Raw genomic sequence first — 23,707 nt, forward strand, 5'->3', positions numbered from 1 at the left:
TCAGTATTTTCCAACCAGGGTGCCTCCAGCTGTTGCAAAACTACAACTCCCAGCATGCACTGATCGCCGAAGGGCATGCTGGGAGATGTAGTTATGCAACAGCTGGAGGTATGCAACTACAACTCCAAGCATGCCGAGACAGCTGTTTGCTGTTTGGACATGCTGGGATTTGCAGTTTTGCAACATCTGGAGGGCTACAGTTTAGAGACCACTGCACAGTGATCTCACAACTGTGGCCCTCCAGATGTTGCAAAACTACAAATCCTGGCATACCCAGACAGCACACTGTTGTGTGAGCATGCTGGGAGTTGTAGTTTTGCAAGATCTGGAGGGCAACAGTTTAAAGACCACTGCACAGGGATCTCCAAACTGTAGCCCCCTAAATCTTGCAAAACTACAAATCCCATTATGCCCAAACGGCTGTCTGGGCATGCTGGGAGTTGCAGTTTTTCAACATCTGGAGGGCTACAGTTTAGAGACCACTGTATAGTGGTCTCCAAACTTTAGCCCCCCCCCCCCAGATGTTGCTAGGCAACTACTCACCGACTTTCGTAGTCTTCACCAGGGAGCTGCACGATGGAGCCGCATGTCATCACCGCCGCCACCGGTCAGGTAAGGAATCTCCACCGCTGCCGCCGGTCACGCTGCAGTTCCCCCATTCTGCCCGGATTACAGTCAGTGGGCAGAAAGGGGGAACCGAACTTTAACCCCCCCGCCCGATCTGCTATTGGTCGTCGCTTCTTGATGACCAATAGCAGGGATAGGAGGGGTGGCACCCCTGCCACCTAACTCCTATCCCTTCAGGGGGACCGGGGGTGTCTTGGATACCCCCGATCCCCCTGATTTTCCGGGTCACCGGACACCGGTATGACCCGGATCCATCGAAAATCGCCGTTCTGAATTGACCTGCGATTTCTGGTGATGGCTGACATGGGGGGCTCTCAGGACCCCCCTGGGCATATGCACGGGATGCCTGCAGTCATCCCGGTCCAGTCCCCGACCGGTTAGCGGCGGGGACCGGAATTCCCACGGGCATATCCATACGCCCTACGTCCTTAAGGACTCAGGATGCAGGGCATATGCATACGCCCTGTGTCCTGAAGTTCAATGTTTTGTTAATCTGAATTTTATGTGATGGATCAGAACACAATAGTCTAAGTTGGTGAAGTGAAATGAGAAAAATATATAAATAAAACTATTGTTTAAAAATAGAATACAGAAAATTGTCATGTGTGTATTTATGCACCCCCTTTGTTAGGAAGCCCATAAAATGCTCTGCTGCAACCAATTACCTTCAGAAGTCACAGGCCGTATATACTCGAGTATAAGCTGACCCGAATATAAGCCGAGGCCCCTAATTTCACCCCAAAAACCTAGAAAAACCTATTGCCTTGAGAATAAGCCTAGGGTAGGAAATACATAATCCCTCCCCTGTCATCATCCAGACCCCCTCTGTCATCATCACCGTCTGTCTTCATCACCCCCTGTCATCATTCCCCATCATCATCCAGACCCCCCTGTCATCATCCCCCCTGTCATCATCCCCCCTGTCATCATCCAGACCCCCCTGTCATCATTCCCCCTGTCATCATCCAGACCCCCTGTCATCATCACCCTTGTCATCATCACCCCTGTCATCATCACCCCCTGTCAACTTCCCCCTGTCATCATCCAGACCTCCTTTAATCATTACCCCCTGTCATCATCCAGAATCCCCCTTCGTTGTCTACTCACCTCCCCAGTTTTTGCTCTCTCGGTCCTTTCCTTAGCTGGAGGGATTGTTCGCATTCTGGTGAGGAGGGTGAACCGGTCCGAGACGTCAATCTTCATCAGGAGGCCCTCTTCTCCACCCTGGGCCGGCCCCAGACTAGTGACGATGCATTGCCGCCGACGCGCAGGGATGTCCTGAGCGGCGGCATCAATGCAACGTCCCTAGTCCAGGGACGGCCTGGAGCAGAGAAGAGGGCCTCCTGGTGAAGATGGATGGCCCGGACCTTCTCGCCCTCCCCACCGGAATGCAGATGGTCCCTGAAGCATAGGTGGGCAAAAATGGACGGCCCGGTCCACCCCTCCAACCCCACCCACACTGGTATGCTTGAAGTGTTATTTTTTTGTTTGTTTATTTTTTTGTGTTCATTTGAGTATAAGCTGAGGGAGACGTTTTCAGCACAAAAAATTGTGCTTAAAAACACGGCTTGTACTCGATTATATACAATAATTAGTGAAAGGATGTCCACCTGTGTGCAATCTATGTGTCACATGATCTGTCATTACATATACACACACCTTTTTTGAAAGGCCCCAGAGGCTGCAAAATCTAAGCAAGAGGCATCAGTACCCAAACACTGCCATGAAAACCAAGGAACTCTCCAAACAAGTAAGGGACAATGTCAATGAGAAGTACAATTCAGGGTGAGGTTATTAACAAATATCCAAATATTTGATGATCCCCAAGAGCACCATTAAATCTATCATAACCAAATGGAAAGAACATGGCACAACAGCAAACCTGCCACCCCCCCCCCCCACACACACACACACACATTATTCATTAGAAATCATTGAGTCACATGATAAAATAATCACAAAGAGGAAAAATGCATCTACTAACACACTATTTTGGCAAAAAATGTAACAAAAACTGTGTCTTGGAAGTAAAAATGGAGCCTAATTGTAACACACTGACTATTGCTCCTTTTTATTCTATCTTCATGTCACAGCACTATATTACAGTATAGTACAATTTAGTATTTTACTGTATTTCATTTAAGAAGATTAAAAGGTGTCCCCCAATGACCTTCTACACTGATCTATCTCCCCCCTATGTCCTAATGTGCCCTTTGGGTGTCCATGTACTCCGACCTTACAAAGAGCATGCATTTATCCTTGTCTGATCAATACTTTAGCATATGAATCAGTCCTTACATCCCTAAAGTGAAGCCAATTAACCTCATTCTTGTCAGTGACAGACGTGGACTGAGAAGATTAACCTTTAAACCTGACACTTAACATCCCGCTACCAGACCAATTTGTCATACACAGAGTTCCAAAAAATAAAAAAGCTAATTCTCTATATATTAACCAGAATGGGATCCAATGACTTCAGATATCACCGGTAGTTTAGATTTATTAATGAAAGATGCAACTGGATAGAACCTTTCTCGAAACGACAAAATGCAAGCAAATCCGGTAAATGTAGGTTATAAGACGAACATATTTATGAAAAACCTCACATCATCTCTTTACATTTTTTGAATAATTCCAGTGTCAAAATACAAAAGAACAAACACCTCCCATGTGTTATGGAGAAAAGACCGATCTGTGTAGCGCTTCCTCTCATTTTGATGAATTTTCCAACACAGATGAAGTTGATGTGAATTATTTAGTATACAACTACTTATTATTATATAGAAGTTTTTTGTATAATAAATTGTTCACATCAATTTGATCCGTCTTGGGAAGTTCATCAATAAGAGAGAAAGTGCCACACCATGGTCTTTGTTCCATAACACATGGAAGGTGCTTGTTGGCCTATATTGTCCACTGGACCCAGTTGATGACCAGATGGCTGCTGATCTCGACTTTGGATTCTACTTGCCTATTGAGGTGTTGTACTTTTAGGCTATGTTCTCACGGTGGAATGCCCACATGGAAAATTTCGGTGCAGACATTTCACTGACAACCGAGCGCTGGCAGAATATGCCGGCACTTGGACCCCTCGGAGATGGCTTATCTTATAGATGGCAATGTATTTTCATGTGGACACCGCAGAAAGAATAGACATTATTACTCTTTTTGCGGACACCAGAATTAGAATTTCCACGCAAGAAATATCTAGCACAGAATTTTAGCCATTTCACTGACAGTGGAGCGCTTGAAGTACATGCCAACACTAAGACCCCTCAGAAATGTGCCATCTCATAGATGGCAATGCATAGCCATGCGGACTCGGCAGAAAGAGTAGACATGACTATTCTTTCTGCGGATGCCGGTATTTTAATTTCCGTGCATGAAACATTTGGCATGGAAATGTGAACAGTGCAGCATAATCCCATTGAAATCAATGGGGCTCTGCTGCTGTGGAATCTCATTGCAGAATATTCATAAGGAATTCTGCATTCATATTCTGCCGTGTGAATGGCCTTAGCAAAACATTGTTCAGTAAGTGGCTGTCCATTTACTATCCTTAACCACTGACAGTACGTCTTCACCAGTGCGCACATTTTTTTTTTATTACTTCCTAAAATTCAAAAGATGTCCATCGTTGGTGTATATAGAGCAAAGATAACAATTCAGACCCTTTCAGATACTGCTTGACAGCCCAACACAGTCCTAAGGACTCATGAGAGAAGTATCACTGTCCAATCCTTATTGCTCCAAAATGTCTGGTTTGCAGTTACCGTATTTTTCGCTCCATAAGACGCACTTTTTCTCCCCCAAAAGTGGGAAGGAAATGTCTGTGCATCTTATGGAGAGAATGTGTGTGCAAGTGCAGGGGGTGGATAGCGGCATGTAGGAGGAGGTAATATCGTGCCCGGCAGGATGGAGCGGGCCGACGTTAGGGGGGGAGGGGGGCAAACAAGATATTTGCCTAGGGCCCCCATCCCCCAGGGGGCCCCCTGCCGGCTTATCAGTAGGGGGGGAACTGTTTTAAAGTGGCAGCAGTGCCGGCTGCTTGTTAATGATTAGCAACCCGGCTGCTTACTTTTCTTGAGCATACAAAGTGGAAGGCTGGGTTCACATATATCAGGCATCCGGCATATTTTCCCTCTGGTGTGCACAAGAGGGAAACTGAAGCTAGAACTGATCCCATTCATTTAAATGAGACAGTTCACAATCATCCAGCGTCTCAATTTGGACACCAGCTGGTTGGACATGCCGGAGGGCACCGGACAGGGGACGCAGATTGCTGCTTTCCCATGTCCACTGTGCAGAAACAATAGATGCCGGAGGCTGTACAACTGATAACAACTTGTCATCAGTTATGGCATCAGTTGTGTCCAGATCTAGGCTGAGTTCAACTATGCCGGATGCCGTACATATGTGAACCCAGCCTAAGCAGGTCATGTGTGCAAGGTTATTGTTCACGTGCTGCTTGTTTTTGTTTACTCAGTTAAACAATAATAAAGAAATGTAAATAACTGTGGATAAAGGTAAATGGGCACTGTCAGATCCACAAAAACTTTTTTAGATGTAGTTACTCATGAAAATTAAAGACCTTTTGTTATATAGTTGTTTAATATTTTTTGATATTTCATAAAGAAAACAACTCATGAAAATTCCCCCTCTAGTGGTCCCCATACCTACTGGGACACTAACCAGTCCTGCAGCAGCATCAGGCTTGTCCATGAGTCATAGACAAGAGATAGCTCTTGGACGAGGCTGCATGAGCAGACACCCCAATCCCCTCCCACCACCACCACCACAAGAAAGGGCACGCCCCTTTCCCCTGAAAGGATATCTAACATTGTGAGCAAATGAAAAGTTTTTCTTAAAGTAATAAATATAGGTGATAGAGACATAAATTGAGATAGAAATATTGGAAAAGGACAACAGTTGTATTGCAGCTTTTTGTGCAGTTTCTGATGCTTTTTTTTATAAAGCAAAAATCAGGAATAAATCTAAAACACAGGGAAAGGATAAAGACTTTGCTAACTTGTATTTTGCTAAAAATGTTGAAAACAGTGTGAATCCAACCTATGGAAGTTGTGATGGCAGCAGCAGAGGTAAATAGAACTACGAAACGGCTGAACAGAATGTTCTAACAACTTCATAAAGGCTGTTTTCACAAATGCAGCATTTTATGTGGTTTATGACACCTTATTTAAGTGACGGTCAGGAATTAATCAAAAAGGAAGGTACAAAAGGAACACTGGTGTCATACATTTCTTTTCACTATAGTGTTTGGGGGGGGGGGGGGCAGAAAGAAAAAAAGAAAACACATGAAATAATTACTTTCATGTCAAACCTGTGAAACAAAAGGAAAAAAATATATATTTGTGAGGTAAAATTGAAAAAATAAATAAATTTAGCAAATTTGGAGTGAGTGGAATTTCTTTTCACGTTGTAACTAGTGTTGAGCGGCATAGGCCATATTCAAATTCATGAATATTCGCGAATATATGGACGTATAGTCGTCATATATTCGCGAATATTCACATATTCGTAAGTCTCGTTTTATTTTCGCATAAGCGAAAATTCGCGAATGCGAAAATGAACATATGCGAAAATTAGGATACACAAAATTAACATAAGCGAAAATTCTCATATGCGAAAATTAGCATATGCAAATTTTCGCATATGCGAAAATGCGCGCACCAGTCTCACACAGTAGTATTAGAGCCTTCTTTACACCACACAAGCTGGAAGCAGAGAGGGATGATCACTGTGATGTGTACTGTGAAAAAAATAAATAAAAAAACGAATATTCGTAATTACGAATATATAGTGCTATATTCGCGAATATTCGCGAATTCGCGAATATGCGATATTCGCGAATAAAACTTGCATTGTGAATATTCGCGAGCAACACTAGTTGTAACTCGTGCAGTCAGAAAAACAGGTTTTCTTGATTTTTCAGGTCAGTATGATTACAAAAAAACCTAAGTTATATATACAGTGGGGCAAAAAAGTATTTAGTTAGCCACCAATTGTGCAAGTTCTCCCACTTAAAAAGATGAGAGAGGCCTGTAATTTTCATCATAGGTATACCTCAACTATGAGAGACATAATGAGAAAAAAAAATCCATAAAATCACATTGTCTGATTTTTAAAGAATTTATTTACAAATTATGGTGGAAAATAAGTATTTGGTCAATATCAAAAGTTCATCTCAATACTTTGTTATATACCCTTTATTGGCAATTACAGAGGTCAGATGTTTTCTGTAAGTCTTCACAAGGTTTTCACACACTGTTGTTGGTATTTTGGCCCATTCCTCCATGCAGATCTCCTCTAGAGCTGTGATGTTTTGGGACTGTCACTTGACAACACGGACTTTTAACTCCCTTCAAAGGTTTTCTATTGGGTTGAGATCTGGAGACTGGCTAGGCCACTCCATGACCTTGAAACTCTTCTTACTAAGTCACCCCTTTGTTGCTGGGGCGGCGTGTATAGGATCATTGCCAAGCTGAAAGACCCAGCCACGTTTTATATTCAATGCCCTTGCTGATGGAAGGAGATTTTCACTCAAAATCTCACGATACATGGCCCAATTCATTCTTTCCTTTACACAGATCAGTCGTCCTGGTCCCTTAGCAGAAAAACAGCCCCAAAGCAGGATGTTTCCACCCCCATGCTTCACAGTAGGTATGGTGTTTTTTTGGATGCAACTCAGCATTTTTTCTCTTCCAAACACGTTTTTTCCAAAAAGTTTAGTTTTTTACCCAAAAGTTCTACTTTGGTTTCATCTGACCATTTGACATTCTCCCAATAATCTTCTGGATCATTCAAATGCTCTCTAGCAGACTTCAGATGGGCCTGAACATGTACTGGCTTAAGCAAGGAGACACATCTGGCACTGCATGATTTGAGTCCCTGGTGGCATAGTGTGTTACTGATGGTTGCCTTTGTTACTTTGGTCCCAGCTCTCTGCAGGTCATTCACTTGTTCCCCTTGTGTGGTTCTGGTATCTTTGCTCACCGTTCATGTGATCATTTTGACACCACGGGGTGAGATCTTGTGTGGAGCCCCAGATCGACGGAGATTATCAGTGGTCTTGTATGTCTTCCATTTTCTAATAATTGCTCCCACAGTTGATTTCTTCACACCAAGCTGCTTGCCTATTGCAGATTCAGTCTACCCAGCCTGGTGCAGGTCTACAATTTTGTTTCTGGTGTCCTTTGACAGCTCTTTGGTCTTGGCCATAGTGGAGTTTGGAGTGTAACTGTTTGAGGTTGTGGACAGATGTCTTTTATACCAATAACAAGTTCCAACAGGTGCCATTAATACAGGTAATGAGTGGCGGACAGAGGAGACTCTTAAAGAGGAAGTTACAGGTCTGTGAGAGCCAGAAATCTTGCTTGTTTGTAGGTGACCAAATACTTATTTTCCACCATAATTTGATTAAAAATCAGACAATGCGATTTTATGGATTTTTTTTTCTCATTATGACTCTCATAGTTGAGGTATACCTATGATGTAAATTACAGGCCTCTCTTATCTTTTTAGGTGTGAGAACTTGCACAATTGGTGGCTGACTAAATAAGTTTTAGCCCCACTGATTCCAAATGATTCACTAGCTTTAACCTCTTCAGGACACCGGGCGTATGCATATGCCCTGCATCCCGAGTCCTTAAGGACGTGGGGCGTATGCATACGCCCATGGGAATTCCGGTCCCCGCCTCTAGCCAGTTGGGGACAGTAATGGGATGCCGGCTGAAATCAGTCAGCAGGCACCCCGGCACATCGCCCTGGTCGGAGATCGCAGAAAATCGCATGTCAATTCAGACATGCAATTTTCTGCTATCCCGGGCTGATCGGGTCTCTGGTGACCCGATCACCTGGAAAATAGGGATGATCGGAGCTGTCAGTGAAAGCCCTGATCATCCTGAGGGCTAGGAGTGAGGTCGCAGTGCTTCAATTTCCTCTTATCCCCCGCCATTGGTCAGAACTGATTCTGACCAATGGCAGAACAGGACAGTGGGTTGCCATGATAACCCCTCGTTCTGACCACCCCTGGATGTCGAGGGGAACATGGGGAGAAGATGGAGGCCGGTACCGGGAGGAGAAGATGCCTGGGAATCGCTGATTGTCGTTGGAGACAGCAAAGATCCTGGCTCAGGTAGGGAAACGACGGTGGGGGGAATGAAAGTGAAAGTATAGTGAACTTTACTTTGGCAACCACTAGGAAGGCCAAACTGCAACTCCCAGCATGCCCAGACAGCTAATAATTAAATTTGAATTATGGAGGGGATTTATTTATATATTTTCCTACAGTAGCCTACCCCTAGCCTAGGGGACTTGTATAAACAGCAATGGGGTCAAAGAACAAAAAACAAAAGAACATGGCTACACAAAAATGTACAACAAACTTGCTCCTCGGAGCTGCCTTTAACAGTACCATGATTTTTTTCTAGAAATACTTATATTAATGCTTTGCAATTTTTTAAAGAAAATAAGAAAATATGCAATTTGAAGGCACGGTTATTATATCCACTTAGCCAAAAACATTTTCCTTTGAAAACGTAAAAGCTATTGTCCTATACAATGTGTTCTTTTAAAGTTTCTTGCATTTACTGCCAAATAATTAAATTCAAAATAACTTTTGAAGTATAGTTCTTTCCCTAGCAAACATTTGTGTACGGAGTGCCCCAAATGTCATTTGGCTTAAATTATAGTACATATTGTGTATCCGAACTAACCTACATAAACATACAGAGCACTCTCTACTTGATATACTGTACCTTTGAAAGTAAGAAGATGATTTTATGTTTCTAGGACAAGACAGTAGTACTTGACCTCAATATGTTTCAGAAATTGTAAATAAAGCCACATTCTGGTTTTCAGAATTGTATCCTAGAACATTTTGCTTTTATTCAGTTTTTGTTTTATTGAAAATCTCCTAAAAAAATGGCTTTGTTGTACATTTTCCAACTTTAGAAATGAACAAAGTGTATTAACAAAACAGAAAATAATTTAATAAAAGGTTATCAGTATTTTTTTCTGGCTTATTGATGGACCATTAATACAGTAATCCCTCAACTTACAATGTCCTCAACATACAATAGTTTCAAAATACAATGGTCTTTTCTGGACCATTGTAACTTGAAACCAGACTCAACATACAATGCTGTATGTCCAGATCTGTGAAATGTGTCAAGGGCTGGAAGAACTGACCAATCAGAATGCACATTCACTGGTAAAACACCTGTATTACTGAAGGGCATGCACTGACCAGCTGTCTGGTAGAGCCTCCCTACAGTACAGGGAGGTACTACATGTTCTGTTCTACTCTTCACCTGTGCCAGGGTTAGTTGCTTCTTTGTACACCAGGTAAAGGCGACTCCATTTTACTTTTATGGGACACTGTGTGTACTGTACAGGACCCTGAAGAAGCTCCTGTCCTCTACATAGACAGTGATTTACAGCCCCCAGCAGATCTTTCTTACCTTTATATGTAAGGACTTACATTATCTATATTAGTTATCTACTTATTTTTCTTTAATCCTCACTTTTTCCTATTTTTAGATGACATTTTGATGGCTTCAGAGCCTATTACAAGGTTTCCATAGAGTTATGCTCTTAACATACAATGGACTTAAGTGGCTTGATCATGTAAGCATGCGACTATGCTCAAATGCAACTAAAAATAGTAGGACTCCTGCCAATGGGAACAGGGTTCCTGCTGTGAAAAAAATGCAGGAACTCTATTCACATGTGTTCCTGCAGGACTTGAGTCCTGCACACCTCTAAATCCTCCATGGTTGTAACTACAAGACAATATTGTATTCTAATGAAATCTCTGATGTTTGGCAAATAGTAGGGCATTGGGTGGGTGCATTATCCCCCCCCTCCCCATCAAGGGATTTAACTATGTCAAGAGGGCAGAAAAGAGGAAGCCAAGCGTCCATCTAATATCAGTTAAGAAATATAGAAAAAAGGCTAAAAATAGACAATGGTGGCTCACTCACACTTATCGCTGAGTGATAACTCCCCGTGCCGCCTTAAAATACTGATATTTATGTATAAACAGAAAAAGTGGGGTTAGCCCCTCTAGGCTACACAGTCAGATTTGCCTAGAGATGTTTGGTTATAGTTATAGTGGTATATACTACTATTGTATGCGTATGTGCACAATGGGGGAGATCTATCAAAACCTGTGCAGAAGAAAACGTGCCCAGTTGCCCATAGCAACCAATCAGCTTGCTTCTTTCATTTTCATGAAGGCCTGTGAAAAATGAAAGAAGCGATCTGATTGGTTGCTATGGGCAACTGCACAACTTTTCCTCTGCACAGGTTTTGATAAATCTCCTCCAATATCTTTATGGCATTGCCAAATGATGTGGTTTCTATTTTACCACATCATTTGGCAATGCCATAAAGATATTGCGCACATACGCATACAATAGTAGTATATAGCACTTTAGATATAACCAAACATCTCTAGGCAAGTCTGACTGTGTAGCCAAGAGGGGCTAACCCCACTTTTTCTGTTTATACATAAGTTAAGAAATGTCAGCCTTTATAAAACATTGATCATTTGCTACAATAGCACAGTCACACAAATGGTACTCCAACGCATTTCATGTTTAACAGCCCTTAGTCAGGGTGAATGTTGCATGAAGACACAGGTGTTTGCAAAAGGTGAAAGAGGCCAGTCAGATATTAATGATCTTGTGATTTAAGGTTTCTTTAACCCTTTGCATTTAAACAATAAATAAAAATTACATGAAAGCATATTATATGCACAGAGAACATATACCTACATTTCTCATGTAAAGTGAATTCAAATTCAATTAAAATATGGGGTATAGTAAGTTGTAATGTTATTAATCTATAAAATGGTTTATGTGATTAATACTTCAAAGAGAACAGGGTTTTAAGAATGTAAGATCTAATTCTGTTTAGGATTGAGGCCCAATGGCATCAAGGTTTTAAAAGCCCTATATCAGGTAAGAAGCTGCAGGCACTATGGTATAACTATATGGGCAATAAAACCAATGTTACCTTTTTTGGAGCTGACCTGGCTTCCAGAAGATATAAAATAGTATTTTTTTCTTTTGCTTTTAAGTGTCAAAGAGGGGGTGCTGAGCCCCTGAAGTGTCACGGGTTGGCATGCACCCTCGCTCCCTTCCTGTCTCGTCTGGACTGACAGTCATTATTTGTCTTTCAGCACTGAGTTGTCTGCAAATCTCACACTTTATGGCGCATTTGTGTGATGAGTTTTAGAAGTCAGTATTCACAGCAGGAAGCTCACTGTGCACGCACCAATATGACTGTTAATCCAGGAGGGACAGAGAAAGTAGGGGAAGCCAGGAGACATTCCAGCTGACATCACTTTAGTGGCATAGTAGCACCTCTTTGACACTTGAATCCAGAAAAAAAAAATTTGAACTTTTGAAAGCATGGCTAGTTATCGTCTGTGACTGTATACTCCACAATGTACTCTTTATGACCTATTGCACAACGATACAGACCTCTCGTCAAAAAATGGAATGCTGGTGGCTGCAGTCCACTGGTACCATTTCATACACTATAGCTACACAAGACTTTAGAACTTAGACACACCTAGCCCCCCCCCCCCCCCCCCCCCCCCCTGACATGTTTTGCTCAGCGGAGCATCCTCAGACTTCTAGGCTAATAGTTTTTGGTCTATTATTAGGGAAACAAAACAAAAACAAGCACAAACTTCTACACCACAAATGAGTGAACAATCAACAGTTCTTAAGTTGCCCTTAGTGATCCAGAGTTTCACTGACTGGACCAACATTTCATGTAGTACTCCATCTTGCTTTAATGCTATTATGCAGTTCATTATGTTAAAAAAAAATATATTGATTCTTTGCTCCTAAGTTAAAGGTCCACAATTAAGTCATAGGAATTATTGCTATGAAAGATTCTTCTCACTTTCAACATCTCAATCATTGACTATACCATCAAGGCTGTTTCTGTTCTATCTTTCCTCGTGATGTTCTTGCCATGACATTCATCATCCAAACAGAATAATCCGCATAATATTATTGACATTTGTTCATGTTATGTCTTTGAAGAACATGTCATCATTTCTCATTCCCTTCACAAAATACGCCCAACATCAACCCTCACTTGGCTGTTACAGAATGTTCCCACATGACACAGCTGTGTGAGAGATGACAGCTTCCTTTCCTCTTATTAAAAGGAGAAAAAAAAACAAAAGTATTCATAAAAAAAGGAAAAGTTAAGTATAATATAACAAAACAGATTGTAAAAAGAAATATGGTGCCTGAAAGGAATTTATAAACTCAAAACTCGTACCTTAGAACCCCAAAATTGTATAGATGTTATTCTGCACCCAAATCTTCTAGACTCCTATCTACCTTCATATGCTTTTGTTTTAACAAAATCATGCCAGATTTATAGTTAAGGTATTCTTAAATTGGAACTTGCCTGCAGTTCTGAGCTATCAAAGCTTCTAACAGCCCTTAACAGAGGTCAAGGTATGGAGTAGAGGACTTGCACGACCAAGAAAAACTTTGTTAAACCCCCAACCTGTCTTAGTCATGCAGACCAGTCAAAAATAAATTCCAAAAGCACAAGCATCTTACCGTAACTTTGGTGGCTCAGAACCTTCAACTTCTAGGTAATCATATTTGTCCTCCATCTGAAAATCTGTAAAAACAAGTGATATGGTATCCCCGGGTTCTGTGACAACCGTCCATGTGCAGTCTGCATTATTGTGGTATTCATTGGGAAATCCGGGGCTTGAAATGATTCCATTTGTTCCTCGTACTGTTCCTCCACATGCATCTTCAGCTATAAAAGCAAACAAAAGTTATGAGTGAACAAAAACAGTCAAGAAGCTGGTGAAAGTAAAATATTTCAAAAACTGTCTAGACATGTATTTTAGGTTTTTACTATTATTTACTTATAAGCCCCTAATGCAAAGTTGTATGTTTTTACAATAAACGTGTGTGACCTTTAAGAGGTGGTTTATCCTCTTTATATGTATTTTTGTTGTTACCAGAAGTTCTATATTCTACAGAATTCAAGAATACTGTTGTCTCAGCACTTTCCTGGCTTGCTTCTTGAATGTATCATAATTAGTGTAGGGCGCATTTCACATTTAAAATTTTTTTTGCGTATTCACGAATATTGCGAATATATTCGCTATATATTAGAAATTACAAATATTCACTTTTTTCCACATATGCGCATATTCGCATATTCACATATGTGAATATTTGCATATTCCTTCTTTTCACTTGTGGGCCAATTAGAATAATGCAAATACACTTGTCAGAGGTTATCAACAACATCCCTAGCAACCAAAAGTAAAGTTGCCCACCCCCTCACTGTTTTCGTCCTTGAATACGCGAATATGCTTATATTCACATAACGAATCCGCAAAATTTGCGAATATAAGACGAATATTCATCTATATATATATCGCAAATTCGAATATGGGCAATGCCGCTCATCACTAGTCATAATGAGTCACCTGATCGCAGGGGCTTGAACGGTCTAAGATGCCAGCCCCCTAATGACGTGTGCAGCATATCTGTAAGTACCAGCGTGCAAGAGTTGAAGGCCCCTAAAATTCCAAAGACCTAAGAACAAATAACTTCCGGGGACAACAAAAATACAGGGAAAGGGGACAATCAAATTCTGAAAGATAAAACAAGTTTATTTCATACATTTGCATCAGGGGCTCATAATTAAATGATAGTTAAAACCCAAAATTTCCCTTTAATATTTCATTTTTTTCATATTTTTTATACATTTTTTGTCTTGTTTTGTTTATAACCTTAAATAAACATGCCCACATTCAAGGACATTCTGTAGTTTGTGATAACTGCAGCATGCTCTATTTGTAGTATATAGACAACACTTTTTTGGGATATTTCTCCCTGCTTTAATCATATTTACTGCTGATTAGGAAAATTGTAACTACTACAACTGTTATAGTAATTAGATCATATCTCTTATGTTAGTAAATACAGATTCAGCTGAAATAAACAGTTTTTTTTTCATTATACTTATTTTTTGTTACTTCTGCTGTTATACAGAGAAGCTTCTAAAGAAGTAGTAGCATTATTAGAACTACCCTTTTGGCTAAAATAAAGTGACTTGATGAGTAGATTATTAGAGTAGAGTACATCAGAGCTGCAGGGGGGATGAGTAACATGATTGATACGGTTCCTGTTCTGTGCAACCCGTATAGTTGTAATTTTTATACCTACAGGCATAAAACTTACAAAAACTAGCAAATTCTGACTAAGCCCTGCATCGGGTGATTTTTTACAGATGACACATTGCAAATCCAGGCTGAGCTGCGTCATATCCAGTTATCAGCAGAAGATAATTTAGAAGTGACAATTATAGTCATTCACAGTTTTGCACATTGTGATGGCTACAAAAAGGAATAAATTGTAGCTATTCTCTGGAAATGACACCACATATGTTGTGTAAAGATGACTTACTATAAGAAGCATCTCTACAAAATAATATTTAACCCTAAAACTTAAATCACCTATTAAACACACCAGAGAATGCATAGGATGCAAAATCCCAAATAAGCTTTATTGAAATACATAGATAAAATTTACATTAAAAGGCAACAACAATCAGACAAATCCTGGCCACTGCAATGGGCAGGGAAAATGATCAAGTAAACATAGATCTGTATAATATGAATACAAAAGAAAAGACAGGTGTCCTGCACTCACTGCATAAATGCTGGCTAGCTGGCTCCCATCTCGGACTGCTCCTCTGGCATGGTTCTCAAGGTAGCGCGGGGCGCTTCTGAGCGCCCCACGCTACCTTGAGAACCGTGCCGGAACACGGCGACGTTTCACCAGCCCCCTTGTGATGTCTCACCTGCCCCCTCAACGAAAGTCTATGGGAAGGGGGCGCGACCGCTTCGAGGGGGCGGGCAAGACGTCACGAGGGGGCGAGCGAGGGGCTGGGCGTGACGTCACGCCCGACGGCCGCGAACACGGAAGCCCGCACACAGCGTTCGGAGTAATGAACTTCCGGACGCTGTGAGCGGAGCTCCGAAAATTAGGGCAGCGCACAACCCCTTTAAAGACACTCTGTTCCTGCAACTCCAGGGAACTGCGAAGGGGGCGGCCTGTGCGCCCTGATACGCAAATTTTTTCCTGGGGTTGTGGGAGAGAAATATTTTTATGTCAGACCTGTGGCATTGATTGAAAAAGTTTTACAGTGGAACTGATATATTGATGACATTCTGTTTTTATGGCATGGCACACAAGAATAGCAAAATACTTTTATGGAGGTTTTAAACAACAATGATCTTAATATAAAACTTACCTATAACTGTGGCTGATTCAAAATGGAATTTCTTGATGTTTTAATATTGGTTAGGGATGAGCGAATCGAATCTGACGAATCCAAATTTGTTACAAATGTCAGGAAAAATTTGATTTGCAACGAATGCGAATATCGCCATGATTCTATTGCGCAAATTGATTCATTAAACTCCATTTAGTGCAGTCCAGGCTCCAGGCTAAAATCTAAAATGGCGGATCCACATGTGCGGACATGGGGCAAGGAATCCTGGAAAGGCGGGAATAAGGGTAGGCGGGATGACCCTGAATCACATGCAGCATGCAGCCTATCAGCGGCCAATCACCCCAGTGATGTCACAGCCCTATATAATTGGCAGCCATATTGCGGCCAGTCACTTCAGCCTTTCATTGCAGAGATAGATAGGGACAGACAGTGCTGTTTGTTCCACAGAAGAGCTTTTCTCCAGCAGCGATTCCCCTCCTAGGCAAGTCAGCATTCTGTTGCACAGAGAGAGGAACAGAGAGCAGTGTGTTTTGCACAGAAAAGCATTCTTACTGCAGCGTTTCACCTCACAGTCACTACAGCATTCTATTACAGAGAGGGACAGAGAGCAGTGTGTTGCACAGAACAGCAGCGATTCAGCTCAAGCACAAATCCTGCCTAGAAGCACTGATAGGGAAGGGAGTGAGATTGAGAAAGTACAATTTTGGGTGTAGTACACAGCGAGTGTGTGCTGCAACACTGGTGTGTACTGCTGGTGTTGTACACAAATACTTTTTTAAGCATACTGAAGCGCATTGTACTCCCCTCATACTGTGAGTGCAAACCACATATGTGCATCTAAGTGGTGTACTATTTTGTTCCTGTTAAAGTCTCAAGGGCCTAGATACTGTGAAAGGCCAGGCAAAAGTACACACCGGCTGGTGTTGTACACAAATACTTTTTTAAGCGTAATGGAGCGCATTGTACTCCCCTCATAAGTGCATACCACATATGTACATCTCAGTGGTGTACTATTTTGTTACTGCTAAAGTCTCACGGGCCTAGATACAGTGAAAGGCCAGGTAACATTGAACACCAGCTTGCATTGTACATAAATACTTTTTTAAGCGTCCTGGAGGGCATTGTACTCCCCTCATAAGTGCATATCACATATGTACATCTCAGTTGTGTACTATTTTGTTCCTGTTAAAGTCTGAAGGGCCTAGATACTGTGAAAGGCAAGGCAAAAGTACACACCTGCTGGTGTTGTACACAAATACTTTTTAAAGCATACTGGAGCGTATTGTACTCCCCTCATAAGTGCATACCACATATGTACATCTCAGTGGTGTACTATTTTGTTCCTGTTAAAGTCTCAAGGGCTTAGATACTGTGAAAGGCCAGGCAAAAGTACTCACCAGCTGGTGTTTCACACAAATACTTTTTTGAGTGTAGTGGAGCGTATTGTACTCCCCTCATCTACGCACTAAGTATGTCAGGCAGAGAAGTGCCAGGACGTGCACAGAGGAGTGGCAGAGGCCTAAATTCATCAGGCAGAGTAGGGGTGAGTCGCAGCAAGAGGCCTGAGCAGCTAGCGTTCGTGTCTCAACCAGCAACCCATCTGCCGTCTTCGATTGGTCAACATGGTCATCCACTTCATCACAAGTGACATCTGACACCCCCAGTCAACAGTCAGTGGGTTACTCAGACACAACCCTCAGTTGGCATGGCCTGCGAGCAGTCCCTGTCCTCCCATTGCATCTGTCCTATACTGTTACCTCCCCCACAGAAGTATCTTATGCTTTGGGTTCAGCTCCACTATTTACTGAGGACGATCTAGAGGACAGTCAGCAGCTACTGCCCATCCAAGAATTGGAGGAGACATCTGCCGCTTCGCGGGCAAGTCGTGATGAGGAGAGTAGTGTGGGAGGTGGCTTCCCAAAATCCTGGTGATTGACTAATAATGTGGCTTCCTCAAAGGGCCTGAGCAAACATCAGGTGTTCTGCATGAGCTGTCCCTGGATGACATTGAAGTTACACAGGCGAGTCCCCCTATCCGCTTGGATCATCAAGAAATTGGTGATGGCTTTTCTCTATTCGTATATTCGCTCCAACATATGGAGGGTGGAATTCCAACGTGTGGATACGTGGCAAATCAGTCTATGTTGGGGGATGCCGTTCTGACACTGCAGCTCAAGGAGTTTCCTTTCCATTGTTAGGATGTCTTGCAGATGGGGGGAACACTTTAGGAACCGCTTAGCAACCAGATTGAACATGCAGGGCGCATGTCTCAGGCTTCCTTGTCGCAGCACAGACAAGATGTTCTTCTCGTTGTCAGTCACCATGGTTCCCATTTCCAGGCAATGTTTGTAGGTTGAAATATGGAGAAGTGCCTGTGTGGGGCCGCCCTTTTTAGGGTGAGTAAAACTTGCTAATAAGGGAATTAATAATGTGAGAATAGGGCCTTGCAGGGGAAGTGTTTACCCCCACTGGTTACAAAGGACCATATGTTGTTCCCTTCCACCTTTTAGAGGTCTTTGCATCACATCAATACCTGGTGGTGTGGGTGGAACATGGTGTTTTTTTGCACAACTTTCCTTTAGTTTGATTTATAAAAAAACAAAACAATGGGCCATACATTTTATCCTAATCTCTTAAGGACTCAGGGCGTACCTGTACGCCCTGAGCCCGGTCCCGGTGTGAAAAATGGAGTCACGCCATGACACCGCATCACACTGGGTCGGTCCCGGCTGCTAACGATAGCCGGGACCCTGGGCTAACAGTGTGCGGCACCGATTGTTGTGCCGCACGCTGTTAACCCTTCAGACACGGCGATCAAAGTTGACTGCCGCATCTGAAAACAAAAGTAAATGCTTGCCGGCAGCTCAGTCGGGCTGATCGGGACATCGCGATAAAATCACGATGTTCCGATCAGCTGGGATGCAGGCGGAGGTCTCCTTACCTGACTCCGCGGCGTCCGATTGTCGATTGATTGCTCCAAGCCTGAGCTACAGGCTTGAGCAATAAAGCCCCTATCTCATTGATCCCTGCAAAGCTATGGCTTTGCAGGGATCAGCATAGGAGATCAGTGTGCCTATGGGAGCTATAGCACTGCAAAAAAAAAGTGGAAAAAAAAGTTAACAAAGGTCATTTAACCACTTCACTAATAAAAGTTTGAATCACCCCCTTTTCCCATAAAAAAAAACTGTGTGAATAAAAATTAACATATGTGGTATCGCTGTGTGCGTAAATGTCCGAACTATAAAATATATCATTGTTTAAACCGCACGATCAATGGCGTACGCGCAAAAAAATTCCAAAGTCCAAAATAGCGTATTTTTGGTAACTTTTTATATATTAAAAAAATTAATAAAAAGCTATTAAAAAAGTCCGATCAACACAAAAATGGTACCAATGAAAACTTCAGAACACGGCGCAAAGAATGAGCCCTCATACCGGCCCATAATCAGAAAAATAAAAAATTACAGGGGTCAGAAGATGACAATTTTAAACATATAAATTTTCCTTCAAGAAGTTATGATTTTTTTCAGAAGTGCGACAAAATCAAAACTATATAAGTAGGGTATCATTTTAACCGTATGGACCTACAGAATAAAGGTAAGGTGTAATTTTGACCCAAAACTGTACTGTGTAGAAAGGGAAGCCCCCAAAAGTTGCAAAAGTAAATTTTTTCTTCAATTTTGTCTCACAATGATTTTTTTTCCGTTTTGCCGTGGATTTTTTGGTAAAATGAAATGCAGAGTAAAATTGGTGGCGCAAAAAATAAGCTATCATATGGATTTTTAGGTGCAAAATTTAAAGCGTTATGATTTTTTGAAGGTGATGAGGAAAAAATGAAAATGCAAAAACGGAAAAACGCTGAGTCCTTAAACGGGTACTCCGGTGGTCAACGTGTTTTTCCGTTTTTGACTTACCCTATTTGTTTTGTTTCATTTCTATTCTTGTTGTTTAGCCTACTCTATTTCCGTTCTTTGTTGTCTTTTTATCCCCCACTTTGTTTTCCTATCTTTGCTTCTATTTCCTGTTTCTTGCTGTGCTGAAAACTACAAATCCCAGCATGCCACATGCCTTGCTGGTTTGGGGCGGCTCCTTTTTTTTTCTTTTTGGTTTGTTTGCTCCGCCCTTTACCCATCCTACTATTTTCCCAGGTCAGCCCCCCTTATACACAGCACACTAATATAATCAGGCTTGGTTGGGATACACTGGCATATACACACAAAAGGGACTACAACTCCCAGCATGTGTCATTCAGGAGTCTTCAGTCTGTGGTATAACACCAGCATGCTGCCTATGTAGTTTCCTGGGGGTTGTAGTTCACCACACCTCTGTAGGGCATGCACCAGTGTTTCCCTACCATGGTGTGTCCAGGTGTTGCAAAACTGCAACTCCCAGCATGCCATGACAGCCTTTGGGCATGCTAGGAGTTGTAGTTTTGCAACAGCTGGAGGCAAAATGGTTGGGAAACACTGGTGTAACATGATGTGTATGCTGAATAGGCTAAAACAGTGTTTCCCAACCAGTGTTTCCCAACCTCCAGCTGTTGCAAATCTACAACTCCCAGCATGCCCAAAGTCTGTCAGGGCATGCTGGGAGTTGTAGTTTTGCAACAGCTGAAGGCACACTGGTTTGTAAACACTAGCATACACGCACACAACAGGGACTACAACTCCCAGCATGTGTCATTCAGGAGTCCCCCCTCCCCCTTCACATAATGGGGGAGATTTATCAAAACCTGTGCAGAGGAAAACTTGCCCAGTTGCCCATAGCAACCAATCAGCCTGTGAAAAATGAAAGAAGCAATCTGATTGGTTGCTATGGGCAACTGGGCAAGTTTTCCTCTGCACAGGTTTTGATAAATCTCCCCCATAGAGATCATTCCCAGTATGATATTTCTTCCCCTGCAGTCTATACATCCCCAGCCCGTGCACCTTCTCATCCTCCCCTTCAGATAACACTTATCTTCTCAGTGAGGTCCTTCTCCTATGCAGACCTGCGTCCTTAGAATACAGAGCAGGGGGAGGGGAAGTTAGGAGCTGTGTACTCAGCTGGATGAGATGAGGGGGCGTGGCTTATTCCTCAGATGCAGACAGAGAAAAAAAAAAGCTGTGACATCTTGTCCACAACAGACTCAGAACTGTGGACAACAGTAAAAGAAAACCCTCTGAACTACAAAACTTCCTGCCCAACAAACAGGTAAGAAAAACGTACACATGCTGCCAAAACATATAACACATGTATATTGCAAAAAAAACTAAACTTACAAAGAAGATGCCATATAGTCAAAATAATTAACCACCGGAGTACCCCTTTAAGGGGCTAAGCATATTATTAAAAGTTAAGTTTTATGTAATGCATATCCTTAATACTTACTTGTGCACACTAACACTTTTAAAAAAGAGACTGTTTTCTTCTGCCTACCTGCCTCAGCTACTATTCTGATCCTGACACCCATCTGATGCCACACATCTGATGTCAAGTTCTCCTTTTTTTCACCCACCTTCATCACCGGGTACTGGTATTGCCACCCAATGCACCACTCTGTCACCAAGTGACTTTCAGGACTCCTGATGCTGCTGCTGCAACCTCCAGGCTGTCTCATTCTGCCATCACATGTTCTCCTCATGCTGATGCCAGCTCTAAGCTGTCTCATACTGCCACCATATGTTATTCTCATGCTGCTACCAACTCCATGCTGTGTCATTCAGCCACTATATGTTCTCCTCATGCTGCCGCAAACTCCATGCTGTGTCATTTAGCCACTATATGTTCTCCTTATGCTGCCACCACCTTCACGCTATGTTATTCAGCCACTATATGTTCTCATCATGCTGCCGCTACCTCCACGCTGTATCACTCAGGCACTATATGTTCTCATCATGCTGCTACCAACTCCAGGCTGTGTCATTCAGCCACTATATGTTCTCCTCATGCTGCCAGAAACTGCACGCTGTGTCATTCAGCCACTATATGTTCTCCTTATGCTGCTGCCACCTCCGTGCTGTGTCATTCAGTCACTATATGGTCTCCTCATGCTGCTGCCAACTCTAGGCTGTGTTATTCAGCCACTGTATGGTCTCCTCATGCTGCTGCCAACTCCAGGCTGTGTCATTCAGCAAATATATTGTCTCCTCATACTGATACCACCTCCAGGCTCTGTCATTGTGCAGCCATGTGACTCCTTGTTAGATTTGGTCTTTTGTAACCACACTATTTATTCAACGTAAAAGCCCGGACCATTAAACTTGGGAGTGTAATATAAAATTTTAATTTCAAAATCTTAAATTTAAAAAAAATGATGCAATCTTTTCAAGACTGAGGCCCTATGGTAGTCAATGTCATATATTTGCTGTGTAATTACCATAACAATCAAATGAAACAGGTTGGAGCGATAACAATAAACCATAACTGATTAAATTAAACATTTGCAGTTCCACAAAGAGTAAGAAAGTGGGGGGGGGGGCGCTGAGAGGCACGGGCTGGAACAGGTGATAGCTCACCTTGTGGTGGACCACCAGCTCGACGCTCACCAAAATTGGTGCTCAAAAATGTAAATTACATTAAAAATCTTTTTATTATCTTCAATTTTGACACCATATGGTCTCCCTGCTGCCACATCCAGATGCTATGCGGCAGTGATTCTCTAATAGTGATGCCTGTAATCTGCAACTCATACTGAATAACAGTATTATTTCACTAACACAGCACTCTACCTATGCATGTTAGGACAAGGCAAAGTGTTCTACACCCCTATTGAGGCTCTCTGTAGGCCAGAAATAGCTGTTTTTAACAGCGATTTGCTGCAAATAAATGTGGACGAAACACAAAAAGGTGTTCATCTCTATTCATGGTTATATCTCAACTAATCTATACCGGAAAGAAACTTCCACGAACTCTCTCCTGCAGGCCTCATCTTCTCACCCTCAACCCCTAATCTCTAATATCCCACACAGGTCAGTTCCTTCGTATGTGTAGGAACTGTTCAGGCGCCAATCAGTTTGATGATCAGGCAAAAGATCTACACCAGAGGTTTAAAGAGAAGAGTTACAGAGAAAGAGACATCATAAAGGGATATACAAGAGTTAAGGAAACATCTAGAGATTTACTCCTCACACAACAGAATAAATGGAAATCAGACACTCAGGTGAGATTTATCTCCACTTTTAACACCAGATGGCACCAGATACAACATGCATTAAACAAACACTGGTCTGTTCTACAGATGGATCCCATACTTTCACAATACCTGATGGAGAAACCTTCTATCACTTACCGACGATCAAAAACACTCAAAAACATGTTGGCACATAGCCATCATAACGGTCCCAACATTAACAAAATCTTCAGCTCAAAAGGCCCCAAATGGAGGTGTAAACCTTGTGGGGATGTGCAGCCTGTACAAATGTTGAAAGAAATGGGGAATTTTGGGATTCTAGCAGACAGAAAAAATATCGGATTACACATTCAATCACATGTACGACCATTAGTGTTGTTTATTTTGCCACCTGCCCGTGCAACTTAATCTATATAGGTCTTACTTCTAGGGAGCTTCGGCGCAGAGTGCGAGAACATGTCTCAGGAATTGAAGCTGCTAAAGATGAAGTTGATCACGAACCTGAAGACTCTACCACGACATTTCTTGGAACATTATAACTCGGACAGCAGAATGTTGAAGGTAAGATGGATTGACCGAGTTTGGAAGAAGATAGTGGTGCAAAAAGAGAACTTTAACCCCAGGGGGATTGAACGAATATAATTG

The 23,707-nt window shown here is 42.1% G+C and overlaps 1 protein-coding gene across 6 annotated transcripts in view; it reads right to left on the reverse strand.

Annotated features, from left to right (window-relative positions):
- Positions 1-23,707, reverse strand: part of CSMD3 (CUB and Sushi multiple domains 3) — a 1,342,864-nt gene that overhangs the window by 929,249 nt on the left and 389,908 nt on the right. For all 6 annotated transcript variants that reach the window (XM_056522623.1, XM_056522621.1, XM_056522626.1 and 3 more), the window contains exon 5: positions 13,245-13,452. In XM_056522623.1, coding sequence (XP_056378598.1) covers positions 13,245-13,452 — 208 coding nt within the window. The remainder of the gene's footprint in view (positions 1-13,244; positions 13,453-23,707) is intronic.

Source organism: Hyla sarda, chromosome 5 (genome assembly GCF_029499605.1).
Source record: "Hyla sarda isolate aHylSar1 chromosome 5, aHylSar1.hap1, whole genome shotgun sequence".
In the NCBI taxonomy this organism is placed as follows: Eukaryota; Metazoa; Chordata; class Amphibia; order Anura; family Hylidae; genus Hyla; species Hyla sarda.